This window comes from Crocodylus siamensis, chromosome 9 (genome assembly GCF_052110815.1).
Source record: "Crocodylus siamensis isolate JL-2025a chromosome 9, ASM5211081v1, whole genome shotgun sequence".
NCBI lineage: Eukaryota > Metazoa > Chordata > Crocodylia > Crocodylidae > Crocodylus > Crocodylus siamensis.
Window position 1 is genome coordinate 44551208 of NC_143403.1, and position 25830 is coordinate 44577037.

Sequence of the window (25830 nt, forward strand, 5' to 3'; positions counted from 1 at the left end):
AGATTACCTTTAACATTCATAGCATCTCGACACTTTTGTTATATGCACCATCCTTGTATTTTGTTTTACCCCAACGTACCAAGATGGACTCTTAACTTTAATTCTAACCCAACCTCTGTTATTGTCTGACTGATGATATGAGTATTCCAGCAGGAAGCAAAATGCTTCAAGAGTCAGAGAGAAATAAGGAAGGGAAGAGCTGCCTGTTTGAGACCAGTTTATCGTAAGTTACAAAATACATGGTATATATTTCCACATTAAAACAAATATTCTTTGCAAGTAAATATATTAACTCTTTAAATAATTTGCCATACCATGGTTACAAAAAACACTGACAGAGCTATAGGTTTTATTGTGGTCTGATATCAGAAATCAAAGACCAAAATAAGGGGTACAAGTAATGCAAAGCAATATAAAAACACCTTGAAAACCTGCAAGGCCCTGCACACTCCACATTGCCAGGTACAAGGCACAAAAGCCTTCAATGAGGGTGCCATGAAAGCAGAAAAAGCAAGAAGGAAGGATTATGAAAGAGTTACTGTGCTGGTTTGGCCCAGGTTGTGCAGAGCAATGGAAGAAACCTGCTCTGTTCCGCCTGTGGTGTGGCCTCTCAGATTCCAACAAAATCTGCAAATTCTAATAAATTCCTTGTCAAGAGGACACAAAAAAGGAAGGAAGGACTCCTAGGTTATGATAAACAAGTTATGACCTGTCTTTACTGTGGCATTGGTCAAACCTTACACGTGACAAGTAAGTCCAGGCTTACTTGCTTTCATAGATTTCATAGACGTTAGAGCTGGAAGGGACCTTGAAGATCATTGAGTCCAGCCCCCTGCCCCAGGGGCAGGAAGTCAGCTAGGGTCAAAGGATCCCAGCAAGATAAGCATCCAAATGTTTCTTGAATGAGTCCAGAGTAGGTGCCTGCACCACTTCTGGAGGGAGTCTATTCCAGGCCTTGAGGGATTGGACAGTAAAGAAGTTTTTCCTTATGTCCAGCCTAAACCTGTCATGGAGAAGTTTATGACCGTTGGTCCTTGTTATCCCTTGGGGTACTCTGGTGAACACACGTTCCCCCATATCCTGATGCACACCCCTTGAAGGCAGCCACCAGGTCACACCTGAGCCTTAGCTTTTCCAGCCTGAAGAGTCCCATGGCTCTCAGCCTCTCATCATAAGGCCTATTCTGCTTTCCCAGCCTGAGTTGCACTCAAGAGGCAATTAGCCTGATGTAACCTCCTCAGTGCAGCAGCATGAAATAGAGGTGCTGTAGGTCTCTTGCTCCCTGCAAAGCAGCTGTTCACCAGAGACAGGGTCCCTTGGAAGGATGCTAAATATTCCTACTTAGTGCACAGAGCTGTATCTCATTCTTCTCCCAGCAACTAAACCAGCCTGTCGCTAACTCTCTGCAGCACAAGTTCCTTCTGGTTCAAGAAGTAGAGGCCTGGTGTTTGTGCTGCCACTAGCTACGAGATGTGCATGTGCTGGCAGCCAAAGTGGATTTTACATGGTCTCAGTATGATTCTGCCCCCAGGAAGAACTATCTAGAGAGATAACAGGGAGGATAGGACTGATGAGCCAGCACATCAGACACCCCCCATTATAATGCAATGCCAAGTGCAGGTTCACAGAGGTTTTTCCTTCTAAGGCAAGGGAAGAACAATATTCATGAGTTTCAAAAGAAGCACTAAATAATGCTCTACAAGCAGGGAAAGGAGATGATAACATGGGGATGGATATAGGGCTGAAAGTCAGGAAGGAATGGAGAGATTCTTGGGGCTCTAGCAATGTTGGTACTCTCCCACGCCACTACTTCTGCACCTCCCCAGAGAAGGCAGCATGCTGATGTGTTAGAACCTAGTTAGTGGAGCGTGGTAGCAGACAAGAAGGTCAGCATAGCTCTCCCATGCCATGACCAGGACTTGACCTGAAGGAGACTATTCGGACAGCACCTCCTCAAACCACCAGAATCTCCACTTGATTCAGGAAATGTCCCTAAGCTCTTATAGTTTCAGAGGTAACCTATGCCATGGAGTCAGCCTCAGCTTGTAGAGAGCCTGACACAGTACTGAGATGGAAGCTGCCCTGTTCCTCTCAGAGAAGGTTAACACTGACACCCATGACTGTTCTGAACTTGTACACTGCTAACCAAAACTCGGAAGAAGAGAAGACAGATATGAATCTACTGAAGATCCTCACAGTCTGCCAAGGACAGCAGTTCAGTACTGTGCCACCGGTATGAAGAGCTTGGGTGAGGGAAGGAGAAGAGGTGGAGTCTCCCTACAGCACAATCTCTAGGTTGCTCACATAGTCTCTTCAGCAGGCAGCATACCCCACAATATTCTCTGCCCTCTCTAAACTCACTCTGTAGGCAAACCAAGCCACTTGCCTGCTAACTCTCTTCTGCAGGGTGGGGGTAGCAACATAGCCTCTTGCACCGGGGGCAATTGAGGTAGGAAGACCCACGTCCACCCAGTACTGCCATATCCCAGTGTGGGGCTGAACAGCTGTAAAAATAGCCCCAGGAGGCCTTCCTCATGTCACAGCTCCTGACACTGCTTCCTACCTCTGTATTTCAGCTTTCTCTCCCTTGTTCCAGTCCTTTTCTCCACCTACCACCACGGATGCTCAGCAGTGTCTGGCCCTTAGTGCAGGCCTTCACCAGAGAACACCTTCTCTCCCACTGGGAGCCCCAAGTCGAGTCTCCTCCCCATAGGGTGGCCACTGACACATACCCAGAATACAGGACACCCCCTTGGTGAGGGGTGGGACCACTGTCCCCCTTAGCCAACCAGCAGTGAAGAGCAGGGTCACCTCCTCCTCAGCCAATCAGCAGCAAGGGGTGGGGCCACCATGAAAAAGGCTACCTCCATCCCTGGGTGGCTCAGAACCATGCTGTTCCTGGCTGTGCACCACCCTCCCTCTAGGCACAGCCAACAGGATCACGAGAACAAATGACTGAAGTGTATTTCCACTGCTGACCTGAAAAACAGGACTTTTTGCAGTCCGTTCCTCATACAGAAATGGACAGCGTACACAGGGTTTAAAAACAGGATGGTCCAGTATAAAACAGGACCAATGGCCACCCTACCCTTCCAGCTTGCTGCTGGCTTTATAGGCCCAAGGATGGCGCCAGACATGATCAAGCCTCTGACTCTTAAAGGCCCCTCTTTCTGGGTCCTCTTGCTGTTCTGCATGAAATGAATGAGGTGCTTCTTACCTGCTGAAAGATGATTTAACAGCAGAGGCCCCCTGCACTCACACATTCCCCCTTCCCTCTACCCTCAGCCCAGGTCTCCCTGTTCAGATGGAAGGGGTGAGAAATCTGCCTAACAACTTAATTCTGGGCTGGCCATGATTAAGCCTCCCAAGCCTAGCAGCCCATTGGGTTGGAATGGTTAAAGCAGGCCTATTTCTCTAGCTAGTGGCACACAAGGGAATTATGTAGCCAACATCATATCCAGCTGCTTTCAGCTTCAGAGCCTAAATGACCAGGCACCATTTACAGCTGGACTGACTGGCGGCAAGCATTTTTGGCAGGACCCCAGAGCAGGTTACTTGAGCCTACAGACAGAAGGAGATATTTTAACTGTTCTGCACCTGCCCCTCCCCTGGGCTGGTGCTTCTGTGTATTAAAGGGTTACAACTAACCCTGTCAGCTGAGCTTGCCAATCCCAGGTAGTGGAGCAGCCCGGGCTGCAGATTCCAAGCAGCCAGACTGGGAGGAAAGGCTCCAGGTGGTTTCAAAGCTTTGAGTTTGCATAAGAAATAAACTAAGTTTATGATCCATTCTTCCCACCTGCTGGCACAGAAACTGTTATGGCCTGAGGTCAGTTTACCTATGCATGATCCCAAATCAGCAGTTGCCCTGGCCAGTGCTCCTCCCTGGTGCAGTGTAAATGGGATTCCATCCCTGGGGAAGCAACAGGGCAGGCTCTCCAGCCACTCTCCTGCTAGTCCTGTACTTTACAGAGACAGACACAAGCTCTACAATGCAAGCTAGTAAACCAGATGGCAAGTTCCAGATTAGCTTCCCACTCCATATGGATGGGCTACATGCACTATCTGTCTTACAGTCTGGTTGGCCTGTTGAACTGAATTAACCACCTGCTGTTGCTTGGCCCAGCAGATGGACTCATCCTGCTATGATCTTCTGGAACCATCAAAGGCTGCAGCTCCTGTTGCTCAATACTCTCTGGGCTGCTGTCACTTTGGGACCTGCCACTCTTAGCAACATGGTTGGGAAACTGAAAGCAGGTGCGCTGCTCTGTCACCATCGGGCTGGCTGACTGGGGCCCCTCCTCTAGCACTGGGCTGGCCAGTTTCTTGCCATGAGGGCCTGTCTCGATCCCCGTTGGGGAGGCAATGCTCTCCAGTGAGGAGATGCTTTGGTTCCAGGCTTTTTTCATGTCCACTGGTACAATTTTGGTGGTTTCTGAGGAGATGTAAACAGCAAGGCTGTCCTGGTCACCCTTCCATGGCAGCTCCTTCTCTGCCAAGGTGGGCGAGGGGGGGATGATGCACGGGCTTGGACAGATGTCCAGGCTATCTGGAAAAACAAACACAAAAGAGTGACATCAAAGAGATGCATAGGCAGAGCCTGCTCTGCATTCAGTAAGGTAGATCATGGCTGCCCGATGCTGTTGTCCCCTTGGGAGGCCTTAACTAGATCCCAGCACAGAAGTCACGTGCAGAGTTGAGGTGGGGGGGCAACAGCTTTACAGGCTCATTATCAGCAAGATAAGACAGTTGCCTCCAAGAAGCAGACGGATGTGTCTTACAAGCCCAGTGGATGAGGAGAGGGATGGAAACCTTTTCCCTGCTATTGCACCCTGGCAGACACTGGAGGGGGTCTGGACAGGAGAGAGTCGTCTGTCAGAGACAGTGATGCTAACACAAACCAGCATTGTGTGGGAACCTCACAGGGAGAGCAGCTGCTAACTGGACTGTCTTTATCACAGACCACATCCCATTAGTGGGATGCCTTACCTGCTGACCCAGTCCCTCAGCTGATCAGTCAAGGGGACGGCACTGTTTGTGCCAGGACTAGAGAATCCTGGGCACTGGCAGGGAAAGAGAAATCAGTTGCTTTTCCTTTCCCATGAGTACTGACTGAAAAACCCATGTACACAGGTTATCTCTTTTCAGGGGAAAAGAGGTACAGAGTGAGTGTCCTCTCAAATGAGCCTATTCCCCAAATGTTTCCAGGTGAAACAACACCCTCCATGTGGTTTCTCCTAGGGGGGAAATAAATGCTCTAGAAAACTTCAGGAGTGAGGAGTTTATGGAGGGCTTGATTCAAACCAAAAGGAGCCCTTGCTGTGGCGCAAACAGCACTTGCACACTACCTGGGTAGGGGGACTTCCAAGGGACCACTCGCTGACACTGCTGGGGTTAGCACTGAAGTTTGGACTTTATGGGGGCCCCAGAAGCTGGTAGGTCAGCATTTGAACCTGGCTTGTGACTTGCATGGGCTGTGCCTGCTCCATACAGAAGGTCCCATAGACCTGGCCTGACCCCACTGACCTAAAATGGTTACTAGCCTGACCCCACTTACCTGCAATGCCCCTGATTGTGGATCACAAGGCTTTTGCTCTCTATACACACACACCAATGCCCATGGCAGACACAGCCTGGAGTGCAGCAAATCTGAGAGCAGGACACTGGGACAGGAGAAACTGGGTGCCCCATGAGGCAGCAACTCTACCATGGCCCTCAGTGTCCCACTGACCTCAGGCAACTCTCTGAGGACAGCTCTGGCTTTGCCTCCAAAAGCTATATGATATGCCATGAGCCATACCTTGGCACGGTGGGTGATGTAGGCCTAGGCAGCCCATGCCAAGCTGCCAAACAACACTCCCCCAGGAAGGGGTTTATCTGCCAGCTTCTGGCAGGGCTGCAGTATGACAGCTGCTGGCTGCTCTCACAGCGGTCGGCAAAAGGGGCTCCAACAATCAACTGCAGATAAATGCATCAGTGCCTCAGGCCAAACTGTACTGCCACACTCCCGGCCCAGAGCCCCAGCATCTAACTGGGACCCATGTGCCCAGGTCCTGATTGGGCTCAGTCTTGGAAGGAGGTTTATACACCTGACACCAACCCTACAGTGAGCCATTGATCCACTGGATTCAGCCAACGGTTTCTTTGCCCTAGTGAGGGACACTGTTCCCCTGAGGGGCAGGAAATCATCTTTCACGGGCTCAGCTACATTACTGGTTCTACAGTACTGGCCCTCTTTACCCCAATGGGAAGGGCAGCCTGTACTAGAAGTCTTCTTTCCCTGGATTTTATCTGTCGCTTGAGCAACAAATACGATCCCCTCATCATCTTCCTTCTCTGTCTCCGAGCTGTCGCTCTCCTCCTCCTCTGAGTCGACCATCATTGTGACAGGAGCTGCAACGGGCAGAGACAGGGAAACATGTTGGGTTCAGGACTTGGCGCACTGCGTGCTGGTCTCTCTGTGTGCTCAGTGAACCCTGTGCTCTGCCCCATCACTACAGCCTGTAGGAGACGCAGCACCAGCCAAGCTCAGGGCCCTTCCCTGGTCCTCTGTGCCCTCCTCAACCCCTTCCCCCAAAACTCAGTAATCCTTAAATTCCTCACTGCAAAGTTGTCCTGCAGACCGTAATCACCCACTGTTTGGCTGAAAGTAGTAGGATATGAAGGGTGCCAGTGCCAAAACCCACTAACTACATGCAGGGCTGTAATTCAGGGCCACCACCTTGCCCAAGACAGGGTACAGGAGTGCCAGGTAGTGTTGAAGCGTACCCTTGAAAGTGCTGGCTGAGGCAGATATCCTGGGCTCCCTAAAGGCCTCCTCTGTTGCCAGTCTGTAACCCTGGAGTGCAAAGTATCTGGCTGCCCAGCTGACTGCTCCATCTGCAGAGCTGCCCACTTCCATGTAGCACGATTGGCATCAATCCCTGCTCTGGGCCCCAGGCCTTTCCCTCCAGAGATAAGATCTGGCTAGCAGAAGCCAAGTGTGTGCATGGAGGAGCTGGGAGCTTCAGGGAGACCAGGGAAGAGTGAGGGCAGTTTCCTGTAGCCCTCTCTAACACCCATTACTATTCTTACCAGCCAAACAAGGCCCCATGGCAGGCATGATTGTGATCTAGCAAATCATGACCTACATTTCCACGTTCCCAGATGAAGTGGCCCAAAGAGCCTACTGCCCTCCCCAGCCCCAGCTCCTTTATGCCCCACTGCTGTCCTTCAGCCTTACCTGTCTCCTGCCAGGTGACACTTCTGTGTGGCTTTCCATTGGGCAGCTGAGTGTTCAGAGCATCGTTCTTCTGCTAACAGAGAGAAAAGGCCCTGGATGAGTCCCTGGCACTTCAGCTTGGGCTGGTTCTCCTGCTCCCCATGTCCATGCTGAGCTTTTCCCAGGGCAGGCCTCCTTGGGATCTGATGAGCTTCTGCCCAAGCTTTGCATTCACCTTCCTTTAGCATTAACACTTAGCAGAGTGCCTTTAGGATAGCCACAGTGGAAAGGAACTCTCCTTTCTCCTTTGCGTGCAGCACAGGGGGTGTCTCCACCTCATGGCATTAGCTCTAGTGCACTTTGTTTTGACCCTGAAATTACTGGGTGGATTGGAGCAGGGATCTATCCAAGCAACATTTCACTAGCCAGCATCTACAGGACCCCTAGACACGTTCAAGGGGCAGTAGGTTGCTGCTGAAATCCTTTGCTTGGTGTTCCCCCTGGGAATCCTAGTTTTTATCCTATAACCTGCTCTCCCATTCCTGTTTTCTCATGATCTGTCCCGCAGGATTAGTTATTACCTTGAGTGGCCTCCCTCCAGACACTGAGAGGGCCTGTAGTTCCTCATGGGTCACCATCAATGTATAAAAACCAGGCATGACTCCAATAGCAGTCAGTACCTGATTCTATTCAAAAGAGAATGTAGGATACTTTGCAGTAGGCAATTATCTGATATTGTGCGCATCAGAGGAGTTTCTTCCAAGCCCCATTTGTCAGAGGCTGGCTCATGCCCTGTGGCAAGAGGCCCTTAGATTTTGCCTCTTATGTCACAACACCAAACACTACAGCAGTACTCCACTCCAAGTACCCTTCCCAAAACAATCTTGGGTGACCTAGTGCCTAAACCCCCTGGACTTTCACTGAGATCTACAGCCCCTTTCTACTAGCTCACTTTTGAAAGAGGAATTTAGGTACCTAAGTTACTTTAGCACCTTAAAACTACTGTTACCTTCAGTTACTGAAACACTTTCATCTTAAACCTCCAGGTATAACCCCCTACAGCTCAGACAAATCTCACACCAGTGGAACATTAGCATATGCAACACCAATGTGTACATGTACACATGAGCACAAGCCTGAAGTGCAGCCATGTGGTTTACCACGTATACTGGCAAGAACAAGATTCCTGCACATTCACTCATAAAACATGCTCATGTATGGTGTTTGTGTAAACACACACTCACAAAGAATGTGCACACACTCACATAAAGTGTGCATTAAGATCTTAATGACCTAAGGCCAGCATTCTGGCTCCAACACAGCCTGGTGTATTGGATGCTCGTGTGGGGTAAATGGACCAGTAAAGTCTCTAGCGAGTCTCATGCAATCTCCCCCTTGTTGCGCTCTTTTCCAAAGTTACGGGCTGGGTGAGGCAGGTTTTAGGAGCCACCCCAAAGAGAGATTTGTTGCAGAATTCAAAAGCCACTTAAGAGTCACCAAAGCAAATGCCAGCTGAAAATAATGGGGCATCTACAATCATATCCAAGCACCCCTGGCTGCTTTGCAAGGTGCATTGCTGAATTTGGATACCAGGTTGTTTAAAAGGATTAGGATCAATTTTATGTGCTCCAGCATGTAATACTAACACTGGGGACACTTACACACATGTGGGGAGTCTGCTCCAATGTGCTGGAAATTCAGCACGTGGAAGCAGACTTGATTAACCTAAATTGACGTGCTCTGGCAGGTCACACGCATCAGCGGTGTAGCACACCTCTGCGCTGAGAAAACGTGCGCAGTGCTTTCACTCAAAACACAGGATCACCATTGTCTCAGCATAGAGGCACACTGTGCTGCTGACACACTTGATGTGCAAGTGCTTTTAATTAGTGCAGCTCACTAACTACAAGGGCCCAATGCTGTGTTGGGAGCACATGTAAAAATGACCTGAAAGTCTACTCTGAAGCCTCCAGCTTGGCATCCCTGAAGCCTAGGTGAAAAAGATGCCAAGCTGGAGTCTACAAATGTCAGAGTGTCCCCTGGTGGCAAGGGTGGGAAGCCTGTGTATTACTGATGGGCTCTGCATGCTGTGGAAGGGTTGAAAACCTTAGAGGCAGGGACTGCCTAGTGCACACAGACAGGAGAGTCAGCCCCAGTTCAGCTGCTGCACTCAAAGCTGCTATCTGAGTGAGGCTGGTATTCTGGGGTATATAGTGCTGACTTTGCATCTGGATCTCACTGCCTTTCAGATTGAAATGTCTCTTTTGGAACTTGCCTCCAGGGGGGAAACATTTTAAGCAAGGTTTCCATAACGTCTTGACAACCACATTGGTGAAATACAAATGTCATAGTAAAAAAAGCCAGATTTGCTCAATGAGTCACAGAAGTGTGACTACCAAATGACCCCAGGTCCAGTCTCGTGTGTGGGATGTAGGCCGTTCACTGGGCCCTGTGCTCTAGCTAACTTTATCCCTGTCTCCTACAGCCTTTGTGCTGTCAGAAGCTGTGGGCATCCAACTCTTGAGGGGAGGCCAAACCCACTCCAGTGCCAGGCAAGGGAGGGAGCTGAAGGCAGCACTGCCAGTGGAGAACTTGCCTTTTTCCTGACATCTTTTTTCAGCCGGGCCTTGCTCTTTGAGGAGCAGATGTTGTGCTTTGTGGACTTGAAGGTCTCCAGCCGTCTCTTCATGTTTTGCTGGAATATCTCCTTGTCCTGCCGCTCTTGTTTATCTGGAGAAATGAAGTGGCGGCTGTAGCTGGCCTTGTACTAGCCAAAGGAGGAGGCAAAGAGACAAGGGTTGAACCATCAGAGAGATGGAGCAAGCCATTTGTTCTGTAGCCATGCATGGCTTGTTCCTCCCCATTGGCTCCAGGGCATCAGCCTTACAACTTGCAGCAAGGGTTCCTGCATAACTAGATCATGTGTCCTACAGACCAACCCCAGCCCAGCCACAGAAAACTGTCCCAGTGACAATGAACTTGGCTGCATAGGAGCTGGGGATTTCTGGGAAAGGCTCAATCAGCTCTCCAGCATGAGGGAAGCAGGCTGCCTGCTGCCAGGCCACAATTCAGCAAGTGCCTATGCCCCACAGGATGAGATTTTCAAGGCCACTTCATCTAAATGATTCAAGCAAACCATGCCCACTAGTTTGAATTTGCTTAGTCCTCTTCACCATGGGTTTCAAGGTGATTCAAGCTAGGCACCATATTATTGACCTTTGGTTGAAATGGGGACCTGGGCCACAGCAGCACGAGGGGAGCTTGCCTTGCTGTCAGAAAACCCAGAACTTTGTGACACACTAATCAATCCCTCCTTAGGAGGACCACTGATACCACTGGGCATGAGGAGCTTGCAGGGCCAGACGCTGCACACTAATAAGCCAGGAGTTCTGACGCAATATTATCTGCTATGCTCTGCAGTTGCTAAATACTACTGTTTGTAGTTTTCATGCCCTAGAGCACAATGGAGACTCTGGACATATACCTTCTTGGCAGAGCAATGGTATGTCAATTATTCTATAAGCATCTTATCACCAAATTATCTGATACACTTAGGCCAAGGAAAGCCTCAAATAGCCCTTCTGCCAGCTACTAGGATACTAAGACTCCACCCAAAGCACTTACATTCTGGGAGAAGTCGGCATCAGGGCAAAAGTCAGCTCCCTAACAACAGAGACAGGGTCTTTTCTCAGCCCCCTTACACTTGTCCTGAGGTCAGGGTGCTATAGCTGAGACACTGTTGCTGTTTCTCAAATTACTACTATGTGAAAGAAGCATCACTCACTCCTCCCTAATAACCTTAGGATTCTATTAAAGTGTGAAATCAGTATTTTGGATCTGATTTCAGAAATACTTTGTACCCAGAAATTCCCATCATCCCCACTGAAGACAGCAGGGTTTGAGCTCTTTCTGAAAACTCAGGCCTCCTAGGTTAAGACAACTGCACTAGCAGCTGGGTACTCAAATCCCTCCCCATAAGTCTATAATATTTTTAATTCTTTATACATTTTTAAATGTCTGTCTTTCTGCTCCCTTTTGCTGCACGAATAGCTGTTTCACATGGGAGGCTTATACAAGGGACACTAAGTGGAATTTGATGCCAGTGCTCAGGAAGCACATGATTTACAGAGCAAGAGCAGCAGCATCCCATCAGCCAGGGCCTGTTAGCTTTGAGCTAGAGTCCATAAAAATCAGCCTGAGAGCAATGTGAATATGGGATAAATGAGGAAACATCATGGGAACAGAAAGGTCTTAGGAACAGGACTCCACATTGGGAGGTACACCTCCTGTGCAAGTCTCTCTGCTGAAGATAGTCAGCACATGACTGATACCTGACCCTCACGTAATACATCTGGAGAAAGCATTGGGGGTGGGGGGGTGGGGTGGGGGGGCTTTTCCCACAGCCAGAAGTAGACAGATGACAGATTCTGACTGGAAACACTAACAATCCTGTCTGTGCCCTGCTCTCAGACAGACCAAACACCTCTGAAAACCTGTGCCTTCCTCACTACCTCTTGGTAATAGCAAAATGCTTCCTGGCTGTCCACAAGAAAAGACAAGACAAAACAGAAGTCTCTGCTAAGCAGGGTTTGGGTAAGCTTTGTCATGAGGAGCTCACTTAAGAGTCTCAGTTCAGCTCCAAGTGATTTGTCTGTGGTGTGGACCCTGCAAGAACAGTGATGGGTAGGAAGGGCCCAATGGTTCCTCATAAAAAGGATATGAATAGGCATGTCCTGTACTGCCCAAGCCTTCCCCTGGACATGTGGCTCCTTCTCCACCCCCACAAGAACCAGCTTGGCAGGGGGGAGAGGAGAGAGGGATGACTGGGGTCTCTCCCAGCTTTATTTTATACCTTAGTATCAGGAATAACAGCAGCTTTTCAAGTGATAATGGTTAAGCAGACACTCTTGATAGATTAGGGCAATTCAGTGGCCTCTTCCTGGGACAATGAACCAGGAGCTGTAGCTCTAAAAGTCCCCGATCCTCTCCAAGCTCCAGTGGCTGCAGTAAAGCATGATTCAGAGCAGTCGTAGTGAGGACCGCTCATTCTACGCTAGCAGGAAGGCTGTTTGAAAGGGCACATTGCTCCCCCTTGCTGAAACAGACTTCCCTGCAGTGGAGGCTGGGAACTATTTGATTGTACACCTTGGAACTGGGGCAAGAAGTAAGGAACACCATAGACCAGGAGTGGGCAAAATAAAGCCCAAGGGGCAGATCCGGCTCTTGGAAGGACTTTGTTGGTCTATTGGTCCCATCTAGCCCAGGCACCATCCGGCCTGTGGTGCATCCTGCTGCCCCCTGGGCACGCAGTGGGGTTAGGGTGGCTCCACAGCTGGACTGCCTTTCTAGGCAGCCCAGGTGGTGGCAGCTTCTTCCAGCTGCTGTGGTACTGGCAGGGACCTGTGTGCTCAGCTCTGATCCTGGACCGCTCCATGCCTGCTCTGGACTCGGCCTGGTGAAGCAGACCAGCTCTGGACTGGCTGAAACCCATGAGCACAACCCTTACCCAGCCCACCCTGCACCTGCTCTGGACTGCCTGCCCATGCTAAGCAGTGGCAACAGCCAGGCAGAAGCTGCTGCTCTGCGTGGAGGAAAGCAGCCCCTCCCATTTGCCCATGCCTGGGCTGTCCTGTGGCTCCTCTGCACTGCCACCACTGCCCCACTGGGCAGCCTAGAGGCAGCAGCGATGGCAGCAGAGAGGAGCGGGAGAGAAGGCTGGGCATGGGCTCTGGGCGGCTGCAGCAAGAAGGGCCCGGCAAGTGGGGGAGGGAGGGAGGGAATGGACACTTTTCTCCTGGGCCCATCAGTAGCTTCTGCCCAGCCACTGCCACTGCTCAGCGTAGTCAGGCAGTCTGGAGCTGGTCAGATGGGGGCTGTGTGCGCCCGTTCTGGCTAGCTCAGAGCTGGTCCACTCCACTGGGCTGAGTCTGGAACAAGCATGGGGCAGGCTGGGGTCAGGGCTGTGCAAGTGGGTCCCTGCCAGTACCATGGAGCAGGGGTTAAGTCAGGGGTGGGCAATTATTTTGGGCAGAGGGCCACTTACTGAGTTTTGGCAAGCCATTGAGGGCTGCATGACAGGCAGCCCAGGCCAGATTAATATTAATTTTCTAAATTTTTTAGGGGTCTCGTGGGCCAGACAGAATGGCCTGGTGGGCCACATCCAGCCCCCGGGTTGCATTTTGCCTAGCCCTGGGTTAAGTGGAGGTGGCAGCCAGGAGCCACTGCTGCCACCTGGGCTGCCCAGAAAGGTGGGGTGGACCAGGTTTGGGGCTGGGACTGTGTGCTGCTGGTAGTGGCAGGGAGGAGCTGCAGGGCATGTGGGCTCAGGGATGTAGTGAGTAGAGGGTGCTGACTGGTCTGTGGGCCCAAATATTTGCCCACCCTTGCTACAGACAATGATCAGGAGTCCAAACCCAATGCCCAGGGATCTTTGGAGGCACCTACAAGTGGTTAAGTGACTTTCTGTGTTCCCATGCTTTTACTGTTCAATCTGCAGTGCAGGATGGCAAGGCTGGGGGATGCCTACCCTCCTGCGTGGCTTGTAGAGGCTTCCACGTAACACATGGTGCATCACAGCATCTTCCTTATCCCGCCGGCACCGTACTGTATCAATCACCTGCAGGTCCAGGCGAGCTCCGCTGCCACTTTCCCTCCTGTGTGTGAGACGGCCACAGTGCTCAGCATAGGGCGATTGAGGCACAGTCAAAGCCCTGGCTTTGTACCTTCACTGTCTGTTAGCACAAAAGCAACTGGCAAGATTTGTGTGTGCTCCAGGGCTGGAGCTGTCATTGAGCAAGGTCTGTGTCAGGCCAGCACAGCCCTGCAGGGCAAGCACAGACCTGAAGAGCTCATTTGATCCCATCAAGATCTGAACTCCTGGCACACACAAGAGGTATGGAGGTCTTGTGGTTTCGTGACAGCAGCACTGTGGCAGCCCCTGGGAACCTTAGCATACCATTACTTCTCCTATAGTCATCACACAGCAGGTGATTCCCCAAGCAGAGCAGAGTCAATGCGCTGCCTTTGACACTTTGCTGTCTGTTGGCACAAAGGCTAGTGGTAAAAAATCCCCTGTGAGGAGGGAGGCATATCCATGCACATGGGCTTACTCACACAAGCATGTGACACCCAGTTCAAGAGGACCTTGGGGTTTGCACCTTGCTCACACTTGGCCTCACTCAGAGACAGATCCATTGCAGACTAGCTGCAGCTAAAACCAGGACCCAAATGACGTCTGAGAGCAGAGGTGTCAAACTCATCTGGCCCTGAAGGCTGGATGAGTGGCTTGGAGCCAGTCTGTGGGCTGGACCAGGCTCATAGACTCCCTCCCCTTCTGCTTCCCCCAGCATACCTGATCTGGTGGCTGCTCCAGACAGTCTAGGACCCATGCTGCATGCAGCACAGATCTCAGGTGGCCAGAACAGGCCCTACGTGCAGTGCATTCTGGCCAGAGAAGCTGCTGAGCTGCACATGGTGGCTGCCCTGGCTGGACTGCATCACACATGGCACCTCCCCTGGCACCTTTGGGACTGCATTGCATACAGCTCCTGCTCCAGCCAGTCAGGCACCTGTGCTGCCAGGGTGGGTACCACATGCATCACCGTCACTCCAGGATCCACACTGCATGCACTGTGCATCCCAGACCAGCTGAAGCAGCCACTGGATCAAGTCGGGTCATCCTAACCTAACTCCACTCTACAAAGGCAGCCAGCAACCACCTAGACTTTTGAATTCCTCACCTGCACAATGATTCCTACTGCACTGCTGCTCTGGCAGCCCCACAGCCCCAGGCAGCAGTGTTGTGATGAAGCTATAATGCTTTAGCATAGAGCGACTCAGCCCCTGCCCTCCTCCCTATAGCTCCCCACAGATCTCTTCCCCCCATACACAAATCCTTCTCAGCCACCTTCCCCATCTGCCCCCATTGCCTCTTTTCCCCGAGAACCTAGGAAGGGAAAGCAGGACCTTTTCAGTGAAAGCCCCACTTCTCCCGTGAACTGCCCTCTGCACAGCCCCTCTCCATCCCCTGTGTGCTTCTCCATGCCTCCCCTCCCTCCCATATAGGCCTGCTTACATTAACACCCCCAGAGCCCAGCTCAGCACTCACTCTCCAGCCCCTGACCTCCTTCTGTTTTTCACAGTAATATTCATCAACACTCAAGAGTAGAGCAGAGGCTGGAAACAATAGCAAAGCAGCCCAGAAATGGTCTGGCCAAAAGAGGGAGTCAGTGGTGGGATATGATGAAGCAGTGGGTTTGTGTGGGGGCTAGGCCAGTATTAGGTATGTGTGGGATTCAGGGAGGCACAGATGGATAACGTGAGTGAACACACTGCCTATAGCTAAAGACATACTCAGAAAACAGGGGAAAGCCACACACAAAAACTCAATTAGCTTAGAGAAAAGCTTGCTCAACTACCACTGCAAACCCCTATATAGCTGAGGCTGTGGGAGGCCTGACTGTAGAGGCCTGGGGGCATGTATTGTTATTGAATATATGGAAAAGGAGCTGGCTGTGGAGCAGTCAAGAATGGGTTTGGGGTTGAAAGCTTTGAGGAGGGAGGTGTGGGAGCTGCCAATCCAAGTACCTGGTGACTAATAGCAAGCTGTGCAGAGGTTGGATACAAGAAACTGCAGAGCCTTGTGCTCAAGCCACACGTGCGCCCAGAATCTCAACCTCATGAGGGGAGCTGGCCACTCTGGGAGAGAATATGTCAACCACAGCCTGGAGTCTACACTCTCCCCCACCCCCAAAATAAACCTCTCTTCCTAGGCTGAAGCATGTTCCCTTCTGCCCAGGGCCATACCACAAGAGCTGGTAAGGGGAAGGCAAAGGGGTCTTGGAGGCCTTTGGTTTTTGGGTAAATCTGCAGCAGGGAACTTTACCAGAAGCACCCTATGCCCATCCCACCCACTGAGAGGAAACATACTCACAGGAGATTGGTGACCGATGACTCTGACACAGAGGTCCTACTGGGCATGGAGGGCAGTGTGAGCTTTGCTGCGGAGAGCACATGGCCACCCTGCAGGGAGCAAGAGATTCAAATGCACATCAGAGCACCCCACTGCACTCTGGCAGCAGAAGCCAGCTGGCTGCTCAGTGTCAGCCCTGCCAAAGGGTGCAGGAGTGACCCATCTTGGGTCTTAATGCTGAAACCTGAGTATTCTTTCAAGTCTATCCCTTTGCAGAAGCTTCAGATCTCAAGGGACTGGGCATGGTCCAGGCCTTGTATTGGCAGAGGGGTTTCTACATCGGCTCTGTGATGGGAGCTGTGCTGGTGTCCTGTGCTTTCCCTGGGCTGTTCCTGCAGGAGCAGATTCCTAGGCCCCAATTTTTGATGCACCCTCCCAGGTCCTTCTGCATTAGCCATATCATAGCTGGGCACAGCTGCCCCACAAAGCCTCTCCTGTTAGCGGGGGGAGCAGCTTATTCTAGACAGCCCTGGGCAGGGAATGCTTTAGGGCACTATTGCCATCAGAGTGCTCTTTGATGGCCATGTGAAATGTGTAGGCAGGCGCCATGCATTTTCTGGGGGGCATAACAGAGCCACCTCCACAGCCAGCGCTGACTGGGCCCCTTGTTGCCAGAGCACATTACAATGGATCTGTATGAACTGTGACAAGGAAGTGCCCACCCCACAGCAGATACAACAAGGCAATTGTGGAGCTACCATGGCCCCAGGAGCTTTGAATCCAGGGGAGAATCCTTTACAACAGCCTCTTAGTGCTAGCAAGCAGCATTCCTAGGGGCCACCCCACTCCCAGCCCAGGATCAACAGCATCCAGCTTGCAGCCCCTCCCCATAGCCCCCAGCCACTGCCACACAAGGGAAATCCCTGTTAGGCCCAGACCATTCCCATATCTTCACATTCTCCAGCACAAAGGCTGGAGGGCCTTTCCAGTCTGTGCTACATGCATGTGGAAGGATTTAAGAGACACAGCCAAGGGCTGGAGGGAATTCTGCACCTTGCTGGAGGGATGAGCAGGTGTAGATCCAGTGTAATACACATGTCCAAGTGCAGCCACAGGGTGTGACATTTATTCTGGTGCTAGCTGGAGCTGGGATGAATGAGTTGCAACTGTTTATGTGGTGGGTAACACTGGTCCCACCCATATAAAGCACATGCAACAGGTGTAAACGAAGTTGGGCTTGGCCCAGGTGGATAAGGAATCCATTTCAGCTCAGCTGCAAGGATCACTGTCAGGGTGGAGCAGAAGGGAGGGGGGGCTGGGCTGATTCAAAGGCGAGCTAAGTGAATCAGTGCAAATTTCTCATGTGGTCCAGATCTTGGGAAAGGGAAAGATCAGAAACAGGTCTTGGCAGGAAGCTGTGTTGTGGAAAAACCTGGGGTAGCAGGAAGAGATGTGTGTGGCTGGACCACACAGCAAGAGAAGGCCCTACCTGGGGCATGAGCTGGGCTGGGCCAATGCAGAGAGCCAGGTGTTTAGCCTGTAGCACTGGCTGCTCTGTGCAAGATGCTGACAATGATTTCATGGCCTCTCAAGGAATATGCCCCATTTCTGATACCAGCCCCTGGGCATTCTTGTTCGCATTCATGTGGCTGCCCTGTCAGATGCAAGTGGCTGGGCTGTTCAGAGAGGTGACACAGTCTTGACACCCCTTGTTCAGACCTTGGCTCCTTCCCCCAGCCAAAGCACTAAAGCCCGTGGGGAACGCAAGAGCTGAGCTGGATGCTGGAGCACCATGGAGAGGAAAGCAGGATCTGGGAAAGCCAACTCCCCAATGCACAGAGTACCTGGTGCTCTCTGGACTCATGAGAAAGGGCTGGGACCTGACCGGGGGCACTGCCAGTGCTCAGCAGTGTCTCTAATGGATGGGCAAGAGCACTGTGGGATCATGTACAGCTGCCTGACTTTTCAGGCTGCCAGCACTGACAGGCACAGCCTGATCTCAAGCAGACCCTGAGGCAACACTGCAGGCCACAGCCCAGGAGCTGAAGGTCTTTAAGGGGCCCGTGGTGCAGTTGGCAATGTGAACTTTAACACTAAACCAGACCCCCAGCATTGCTAAGGAGCACAGGAAGTCTTTCAGACTGCTGTAAAGTCCCAAAGCAGCCCCCATGGATTCACCTAGGACCTGGGGTCTGCCAGGGGATTACCAGGGGCTCACAGTGGTATCTGAAGTCTTGTGCTCTCTCCCACAGATAAAATGTCGAGCACCAATGACCATGGGGGCAGCCCAAGGCACTGGCTTCCCTTGTCCTGGTTCCTCAGGGATCTCTACAATAATCCTTGTGGGGAGAAGACAGAGAAAGCCGCACTGTAAGGTCAGCTGATTCCAAAGCTCTGAGAGCCATGGCGTCCCGCTCCCAACCAGAGCTGTGAGGCAGCCACTCCCAGTGCATGTGGTAGCTGCTGGCATGTCACACACTTACCTGGTCCACAAAGCTGATGGCATCACGGATGTTTAGCTTGTAGTAAACATCCCAGATTTCATCTTTGATCCTGTAGGCTGATTTCCTCATCAGGAGCTGGCTCAGGTATTTCTTGTCAAACTGTTCCCACCTGATATAAGATGAGGAGGTACTTCTATCTCACATATGCACAGCATATGTATAGACAGTTGGCGTTACAGGGCATACTGCCCCCAGCACCAGCCCCTTTCACCCCAAGATGAAAGGGTTTTACCAGTCAAACAAAGAGTCTTCTCCAGCTCCCAGCCAAATACCAAAACCACAACTGAAATAGGTACAGAGATGCCATTCCCAGCTGGGCCTGGCAGGAGCAGAGACAGTTTAGTGAGGGGCGGTGAGCAGTGATAGCTCAGTGGAGGTGTGAAAACTATTGAAAGGAGATAGTAACTATTCAGTCACTGCAGGCACTAGAGAAGGAGCAGAGCTGAGAGCAGCTGGTGGAAGATAGTTCTGTTCTGAAGGAGGGGAAGATGTCAGCCACTGCAGTGAAATGCCTGGAAAGGAGCTGAGTTGGGGAAGGCATGTCACTGTTCCCAGCAGTGCTGTGGGCTGAAAGATGCGCCCCCCTACAACGATGGACGCCTACAGCAGGCCTGCCTTACACACACACACACACACACACACACACACCTAGCACAGAGCCTTCCTGTCTCTCAAGACTGCTCATAGCAAGAGGTCTCTGTCAAGCCCATGCAGGTCACCATGGACCTCACTGCACTGCCTTGTGGCTGACCTGTTTACCATCAGTGCAGGAGCAGGGGAAAACAGTGGGACAAGGGGCTGAGGGGCTGAGGATTGTGTAATGCACACTTGTCCTGTGTGAAGGACTGGGGGTGGTTCCAGTGCATGTGGTCACTCACTTGTCTCGCCAGTAGTGGTAACCATGGTGCCCAACAACATCTTCCACTGCTGCCAGAATGTGGTCAAAGGCCTTGAAAGAGGGAAAGCGAGAGCAATAGAAATGCTGCACCCTGGGCAGCAAGGGCCAACGGCCATTGCCTAAAACTATCAGCTGAGGACATTAGGGGGTGGTTCATGATCTGGAGGCAGAAAGCACATCCCTCAGCCCCCTGTGCCCTCTTGGTACCTACATGCTCATGCAGTTCCTCGTTCAGTGTTGGTTTGTGATGGCTGCTCCGCTTCACCTTCAGCCACTTTACTAGAGGTTTAATGGTCAGACCCTGCAACAGAAGAACAGGCTTAGTCTGTGGTGGGGCATCCTTGGCTGGGACACAGTTAGCACTCAGTCAGGCCCTGCTGGCTGCCGCCAGCTGCATATTGAGCCCATCCCACTAGCCCCAGCTGGTGCAATTTTTTCCTGGTACTTGGGCAACCCTGCCTTTACATGCTTGGAGCACAGAGGTGGCCAAAATACAGGGGCAGCAAGTGTTTCTGCTTAACCGATCAAAATACAAGTGAAGCAAGTGATGCTGGGAAAACAGAGTGAGAAAAGATAAGTTAGAGCTGTTGAAAAGGGCTCTGGGCACAAGGCTATAGGCATTTCTGGCTTGGATTCCATTCCCATTCTGGTGGCTCAGTGAAGTCCAAGTTACATGGGGGAGGGGAAGAGAGACACCAGGTTTTGTGAATGGAGGACTGATGGGATGCAAAAGTGGTGATTGAGAAGGGGCTGAAATGCCAAATGCCTATTAGAGCTGCCTATGTTTTGACCTTGTGATGGGTCCTGAGGCTGATAACTATGTCAGCTCACCCACCTGTCCAGGGCAATCTGCCCACGTGTCTCACCCGCCATGCTTTTTGATGTAATTAATGAGTTGTTTCTAGGTGGGAGGCTGGCCTTTTTATGCTGTAATACCAAGGGCATAATACAGGACTCCAACCAGTCTAATATTGTGTCCCGAGCCTTGCAGGTGTTATACTACTATCTTTCACTTCAGATACTGTGAAATGCTTACCGTGCATTTATTTAATACTTGTATAAGCAAAATAAATGAGCAGTAACCTGCTCTACATTCATTACCCACTGCCGCTAGCCAGGGCCTGAAGGGTGCTTCCTCCCTGAGGGGTGCTTCTGCTATACCCTTCTGTGAGTTGAGCTCAGAGCCATGGCCCCAACTTATCCCCTTTGAAGCACCATGTGCCCAGAGGGATGGAGCAAGGAAGCAGCCCCTGCTGTTGGAACAGAGGCTCTTTACATCTTCCAAATGTCCCTCTCAGGCTGGGAATCCCCTGGGATCCTATATTATAGGTATGTATTTGAGAGGCTTGGCCTGGACAAAGCCTCTTCCATTTCCAGCAATACCCCCTCCCCACCCCAGCCCATTGGTGATTCTGCAGAAGCAACCTCTGAGTGATGGCCCAAAGAGCAGCTGCTGTGTGGATCCAGAACCCTTCCACTGGGCTGGTGTCCCCTCGGCATCAGCTTGAAGAGTGAAGTCCTGAGGCTGTTCAGTACCAACTCTGAAGCTAAGCCTCTACCCATTTTGCTGCTTGTCCCACAGGTAAAACACGTGCTTTGTCCCCACTAGGTGATACCATTTGTTGAGTTCAAAGGCAATGGTTAAGGGGAACACATGCCCCCCAAACTGGCCACTATTGATGCTGCCCCCAGCCTCTGCAGACGGTCACTGCTCACCGCTCCCACTCCCCCCCCCACCACCACGCCTGCAGCTGCCTGCAGGCATTCCCTGCTCGGCCTGCCCTTGCCACCAACATCACCACGGCTGTCTGAGAGTGGTCCTCACTCACCAGCACCATGCCCCTGCTGCTAACACCACTGCCAGCACCTGCAGGCTGTTGCCATGCCCCCGCCAGTCTGAAGAGGCATGAGTCATTTATGGCTGAATTACTCCTCTAGCTCCAAGCACAGAGGTCTGGACTGTAAAGAACAGAAACTACCACCCTGCATCTGACTTGAGGCCCAGCCAACCCAACCTCCTGTTTCTGGCAACAGCCAAGTTTAACTGTGTCCAAGGAAGAGCCCACAGCAGCAGACTCCAGTCCTGTCTTGATTCCTCCTTCCCAGAGACTGCCTCAAACCCTTCAGCAGCAGGATCTATCTACCTGCCAGTACTGTCTGCTAGAGCTCTGGGCACTTGCTCATGTTACCCCCACAAACACCCCCTTCCTCTTGACTCCTTTACAGTCCTGGCCACAGTGAGTTTTAGAGCTTGAATCTGTGCCATAGGGGAGATCATTTCCTCACACCAGTGTTAAATGTGGCCTGGTGTAATGACTGCTCCTCACTCCCATACTGTGAAACAGGAGGGACCCATGGGCATCCCTGGGGTGTCACACCCCAACAGTGGCTATTTCATCTGGCCCATCTGTTGCACAGGAAGAGCTTTTGTCCAGTTCTGCCACACATCTCCAAAAGAAAACAGCTGCCTGTGGGTCTCCCCACTGTGAAGTCTCCAGCTGTAAATGAAGGTGTAGAAAGCTTCAGTGGGAAGCAGGGAACAAGGATTTAGAGGGGGAAAAAGCAGGATTCTTTACACTGGTATTCCACCAGTCCAAAGGTGTTAGCCTGCTTGACAGGATACAGGATGATCATGGTAGGGAGTAACAACCCTCCCACAGTTGGTGAGGATCTTGTGGGGGAACACCTACAAAAGCTAAATATCTATAAGTCAGCAGGACTGGATGAACTACGCCAGGGAGTGCTAAAAGAACTGGTCAATGTCATTGTGTGACCAATGGCAAAGTTATCTGAAGACTCGTGGCACTCAGGAGTGGTACCTATCTTTAAGAAAGGGAGAAGGGAGGACCCAGGGAACTATAGGGCCATCAGTTTAACCTCAATCCCTGGTAAAATCCTGGAGAAAATGATCAAAGAATCCAGCATACAACAGCTAACGGAAGGGAGTATTGTGAAGGATAGCCAACATGGCTTTGTTACGGGCAGTTGTGTCAGACCAAACTCATTTCCTTCTGTGATCAGGTAACTCGCCACCTAGATAGGGAAAATGAGGTTGATACTTGGACTTCAAAAAGGCCTCTGACCTGGTCTCCCATGATGTCCTCATGGTTAAATTGAGGAAATGCAGCCTCAACTACTTTACAGTCCAGTGGCTAGGTAACTGGGTCCATGGCAGGACCCAAAGGATATTGATTGACAGAACTGAGTCATCATGCTGGAAGGTGACCAGTGGCATACCTCAGGGTTCAGTACCTGAACCAGTGCTTTTCAACATATTCATCAACGATTTGGACTTGGGTATCATGAGCAAACTGGCAACGTTTGTTGATGACATCAAACTATGAGGGAGTGTGGTAACACTCAAAGACACGGTGGCAATACAGGCCGACCTGGACAGGCTCATGGGGTAGGCAGACCTCAACCAGATGTCATTTAATACAGAGAAATGTAAAGTTCTCCATCTGGGGAGAAATAATCCACAACACACTTACAGGCTCGGCAGTGCTACACTTGCCAACACCACAACTGAACAAGACCTAGGTGTCATGATTGACAACAAAATGAACACAAGCCACCAATGCAATGCCATAGCTGGCAGAGCTAATTAAACACTGGCATGCATCCACCGAGGCATCTCAAGCAAGGCAAAGGATGTCATCCTCCCGCTCTACTCACCTTTGGTGAGACTGCAAATGGAGTACTGTGTCCAGTTTTGGGTGCCACACTTCAAGAATGATGTGGAGAAGCTCGAGAGAGTCCAAAGGAGGGTCAAATGCATGATTAGAGGCCTGGAGACCAAGTCATATGAGGAGAGGCTGAAGGACACGGTTACAAGGCAGTCGAGGGGTGAGAGATTTAATGGTGGGGGTCTACTACAGACCTCCCAACCAGGGGGAAGAGCTTGACCAGGAATTCTTAGGTCAGCTCACAGAGGTAGTGAAGGCTAAAGAAGTGGTAGTCATGGGGGACCTGAACTTCCCGGATATCTGCTGGAAGGAGCAGTCAGACCTGGCTGACCGCTCACGTAGGTTCTTAGACAGAGTGCAGGACCTCCATCTAACCCAGGAGGTGCACAGCCCCACCAGGGGGACGCCTTGTTGGACCTAGTGCTGGCCACAGGTGATGACTTGGTGAGGGGGCTGCGAGTGCTCAACCACCTGGGCGACAGTGATCATCGCCTGCTGGAATTTACCATCCAGCGCAAGGTGGCAAGGGCACGCAGTAAGGCAGCAGCCCTAGACTTTAGAAGGGCAAACTTCAGCGAGCTAAGGAGGATAGTTGGGGATGCGCTGAGGTCCCAGAGGGGAGGGGAGCCAGATGTCCAAGGAGAGTGGTTGCTCCTTAAGGAGACGATCTTCCAAGCACAAAGGAAGGTAATCCCAACGAGAATCAAAGGGAGCAGGAGAGCACACAAGCCTCCATGGCTCACCAAAAGCATCCGGGAATGTCTCATTGCTAAAAAGCAGGCTTATACCCAATGGAAGGAAGGGGTCATCACCAGGGATGACTATTTGGCAGTTGCTCGGGGATGTAGGGGGGCAGTCAGGAAGGCCAAGGCAGAGATGGAACTGGGACTAGCTTCTCAGATTAAGGACAATAAGAAGTCCTTTTTTAAATACGTAGGGGGTAAAAAGAAGGTCCCGGGTAATGTGGGGCCCTTGCAGGATGCATTGGGAAACTTGGTCGTCACACCAGACGACAAAGCTAACATGTTTAACGATTTCTTTGCCTCTGTCTTCCTAAGTAGGGACCAGAGCAGCCACCTCCCTGCTGGGCCCCCCTTGGGCCCCGGGGGAGGCACACCTGGGCCAAAGGTTAGCGTGGAACTAGTTAGGGGGCTTCTGGATGGGCTGGATGTGTTTAACCCAGCCGGCCCGGACGATCTCCACCCTAGAGTCCTAAAGGAATTGGCTGAGGTCATTGCAGGACCCCTGGCACGGCTCTATGAGCACTCGTGGTGCTCTGGTGAGGTGCCAGAGGACTGGAAGAGGGCCAGCGTGGTTCCAATCTTCAAAAAGGGGAGGAAGGAGGACCCAGGAAACTATAGGCCAGTCAGTCTCACCTCGATCCTAGGCAAGCTGTTTGAGAAAATTATGCTGGCACACATCCAGGAGGGGCCAGCTGGGGACTGCATGCTTAGGGGCAACCAACACGGGTTCATCAGTGGCAGGTCCTGTCAGACCAACCTGGTGGCCTTTTATGATCAGATCACCAGATCATTAGATGCAGGGGTAGCAGTGGACATAGTCTTCCTGGACTTCCGGAAGGCTTTTGACACTGTCTCTCACCCCATTCTCATTAAGAAACTGGGGGGCTGTGGCGTCAACACCCACACAGTCAATTGGGTCACCAACTGGCTGGAGGGCCGCACCCAGAGGGTGGTAGTGGATGGGTCCTTCTCAACCTGGAAGGATGTGGGCAGTGGGGTCCCCCAGGGCTCGGGCCTCGGGCCCGCACTGTTCAACATCTTCATCAGTGATTTGGATGAGGGGGTAAAAAGCACCCTGTTCAAATTTGTTGATGACACCAAGATGTGGGGGGATGTGGGCACACTAGAAGGATGCAACAGGCTACAATCAGACCTAGACAGGTTACAGGGGTGGGCGGATGAGAATAGGATGGGATTCAACACAGACAAGTGCAAGGTGATGCACCTGGGGAGGAACAACCGGCACCATACCTACAGGTGGGGGAAGTCCCCTCTTGTCAGCATGGAGGCGGAAAAGGATCTTGGAGTCATCACTGACTCCAAGATGAACATGGGCCGGCAGTGTGGAGAGGCAGTCAGGAAGGCCAACCGTACCTTGTTATGCATCCACAGATGCATCTCGAGCAGGTCCAAAGAGGTGATCCTCTCCCTCTATGCAGCACTGGTCAGGCCGCAGCTGGAGTACTGCGTCCAGTTCTGGGTGCCACACTTCAAGAGGGATGTGGACAGCATGGAGAGGGTCCAGAGGAGGGCCACTCGCATGATCAGGGGGCAGCAGGGCAGGCCCTATGAGGAGAGGCTACGGGACCTGAACCTGTTCAGCCTCCAAAAGAGAAGGCTGAGGGGGGATCTTGTGGCCTGTTATAAACTAGTCAGGGGGGGTCAGCAGGCATTGGGGGAGTCCCTGTTCCCCCGAGCACCGCCAGGAGTGACCAGGAATAACGGTCACAAGCTGGCAGAGGGTAGGATTAGGTTAGATATCAGGAGGCGCTACTTCACAGTCAGGGTGGCTAGGGTCTGGAACCAACTTCCAAGAGAAGTGGTGCTGGCTCCTACCCTGGGGGTTTTTAAGAGGAGATTGGATGAACATCTTGCTGGGGCTGTATGACC

The 25830-nt window shown here is 51.6% G+C and overlaps 1 protein-coding gene across 2 annotated transcripts in view; it reads right to left on the minus strand.

The window, feature by feature from the left end:
• Positions 1 to 211: 211 nt before the first annotated feature.
• The window catches only part of SLC9A5 (solute carrier family 9 member A5), a 59600-nt gene continuing 33981 nt past the window's right edge, over positions 212 to 25830 (minus strand). Inside the window, exons 8-16 of one of the 2 annotated variants that reach the window (XM_090063113.1) lie at positions 19723 to 19812; positions 19492 to 19562; positions 18593 to 18722; positions 16131 to 16219; positions 13725 to 13851; positions 9795 to 9965; positions 7220 to 7289; positions 6238 to 6390; positions 212 to 4546 (exon numbers count right to left, since the gene is read on the minus strand). In XM_090063113.1, the coding sequence (XP_089919239.1) occupies positions 4068 to 4546; positions 6238 to 6390; positions 7220 to 7289; positions 9795 to 9965; positions 13725 to 13851; positions 16131 to 16219; positions 18593 to 18722; positions 19492 to 19562; positions 19723 to 19812 (1380 nt within the window). In that variant the 3' untranslated portion in view covers positions 212 to 4067. Of the gene's footprint in view, positions 4547 to 6237; positions 6391 to 7219; positions 7293 to 9794; positions 9966 to 13724; positions 13852 to 16130; positions 16220 to 18592; positions 18723 to 19491; positions 19563 to 19722; positions 19813 to 25830 lie in introns of both variants that reach the window. The other variant, XM_090063112.1, reaches the window with a different exon arrangement.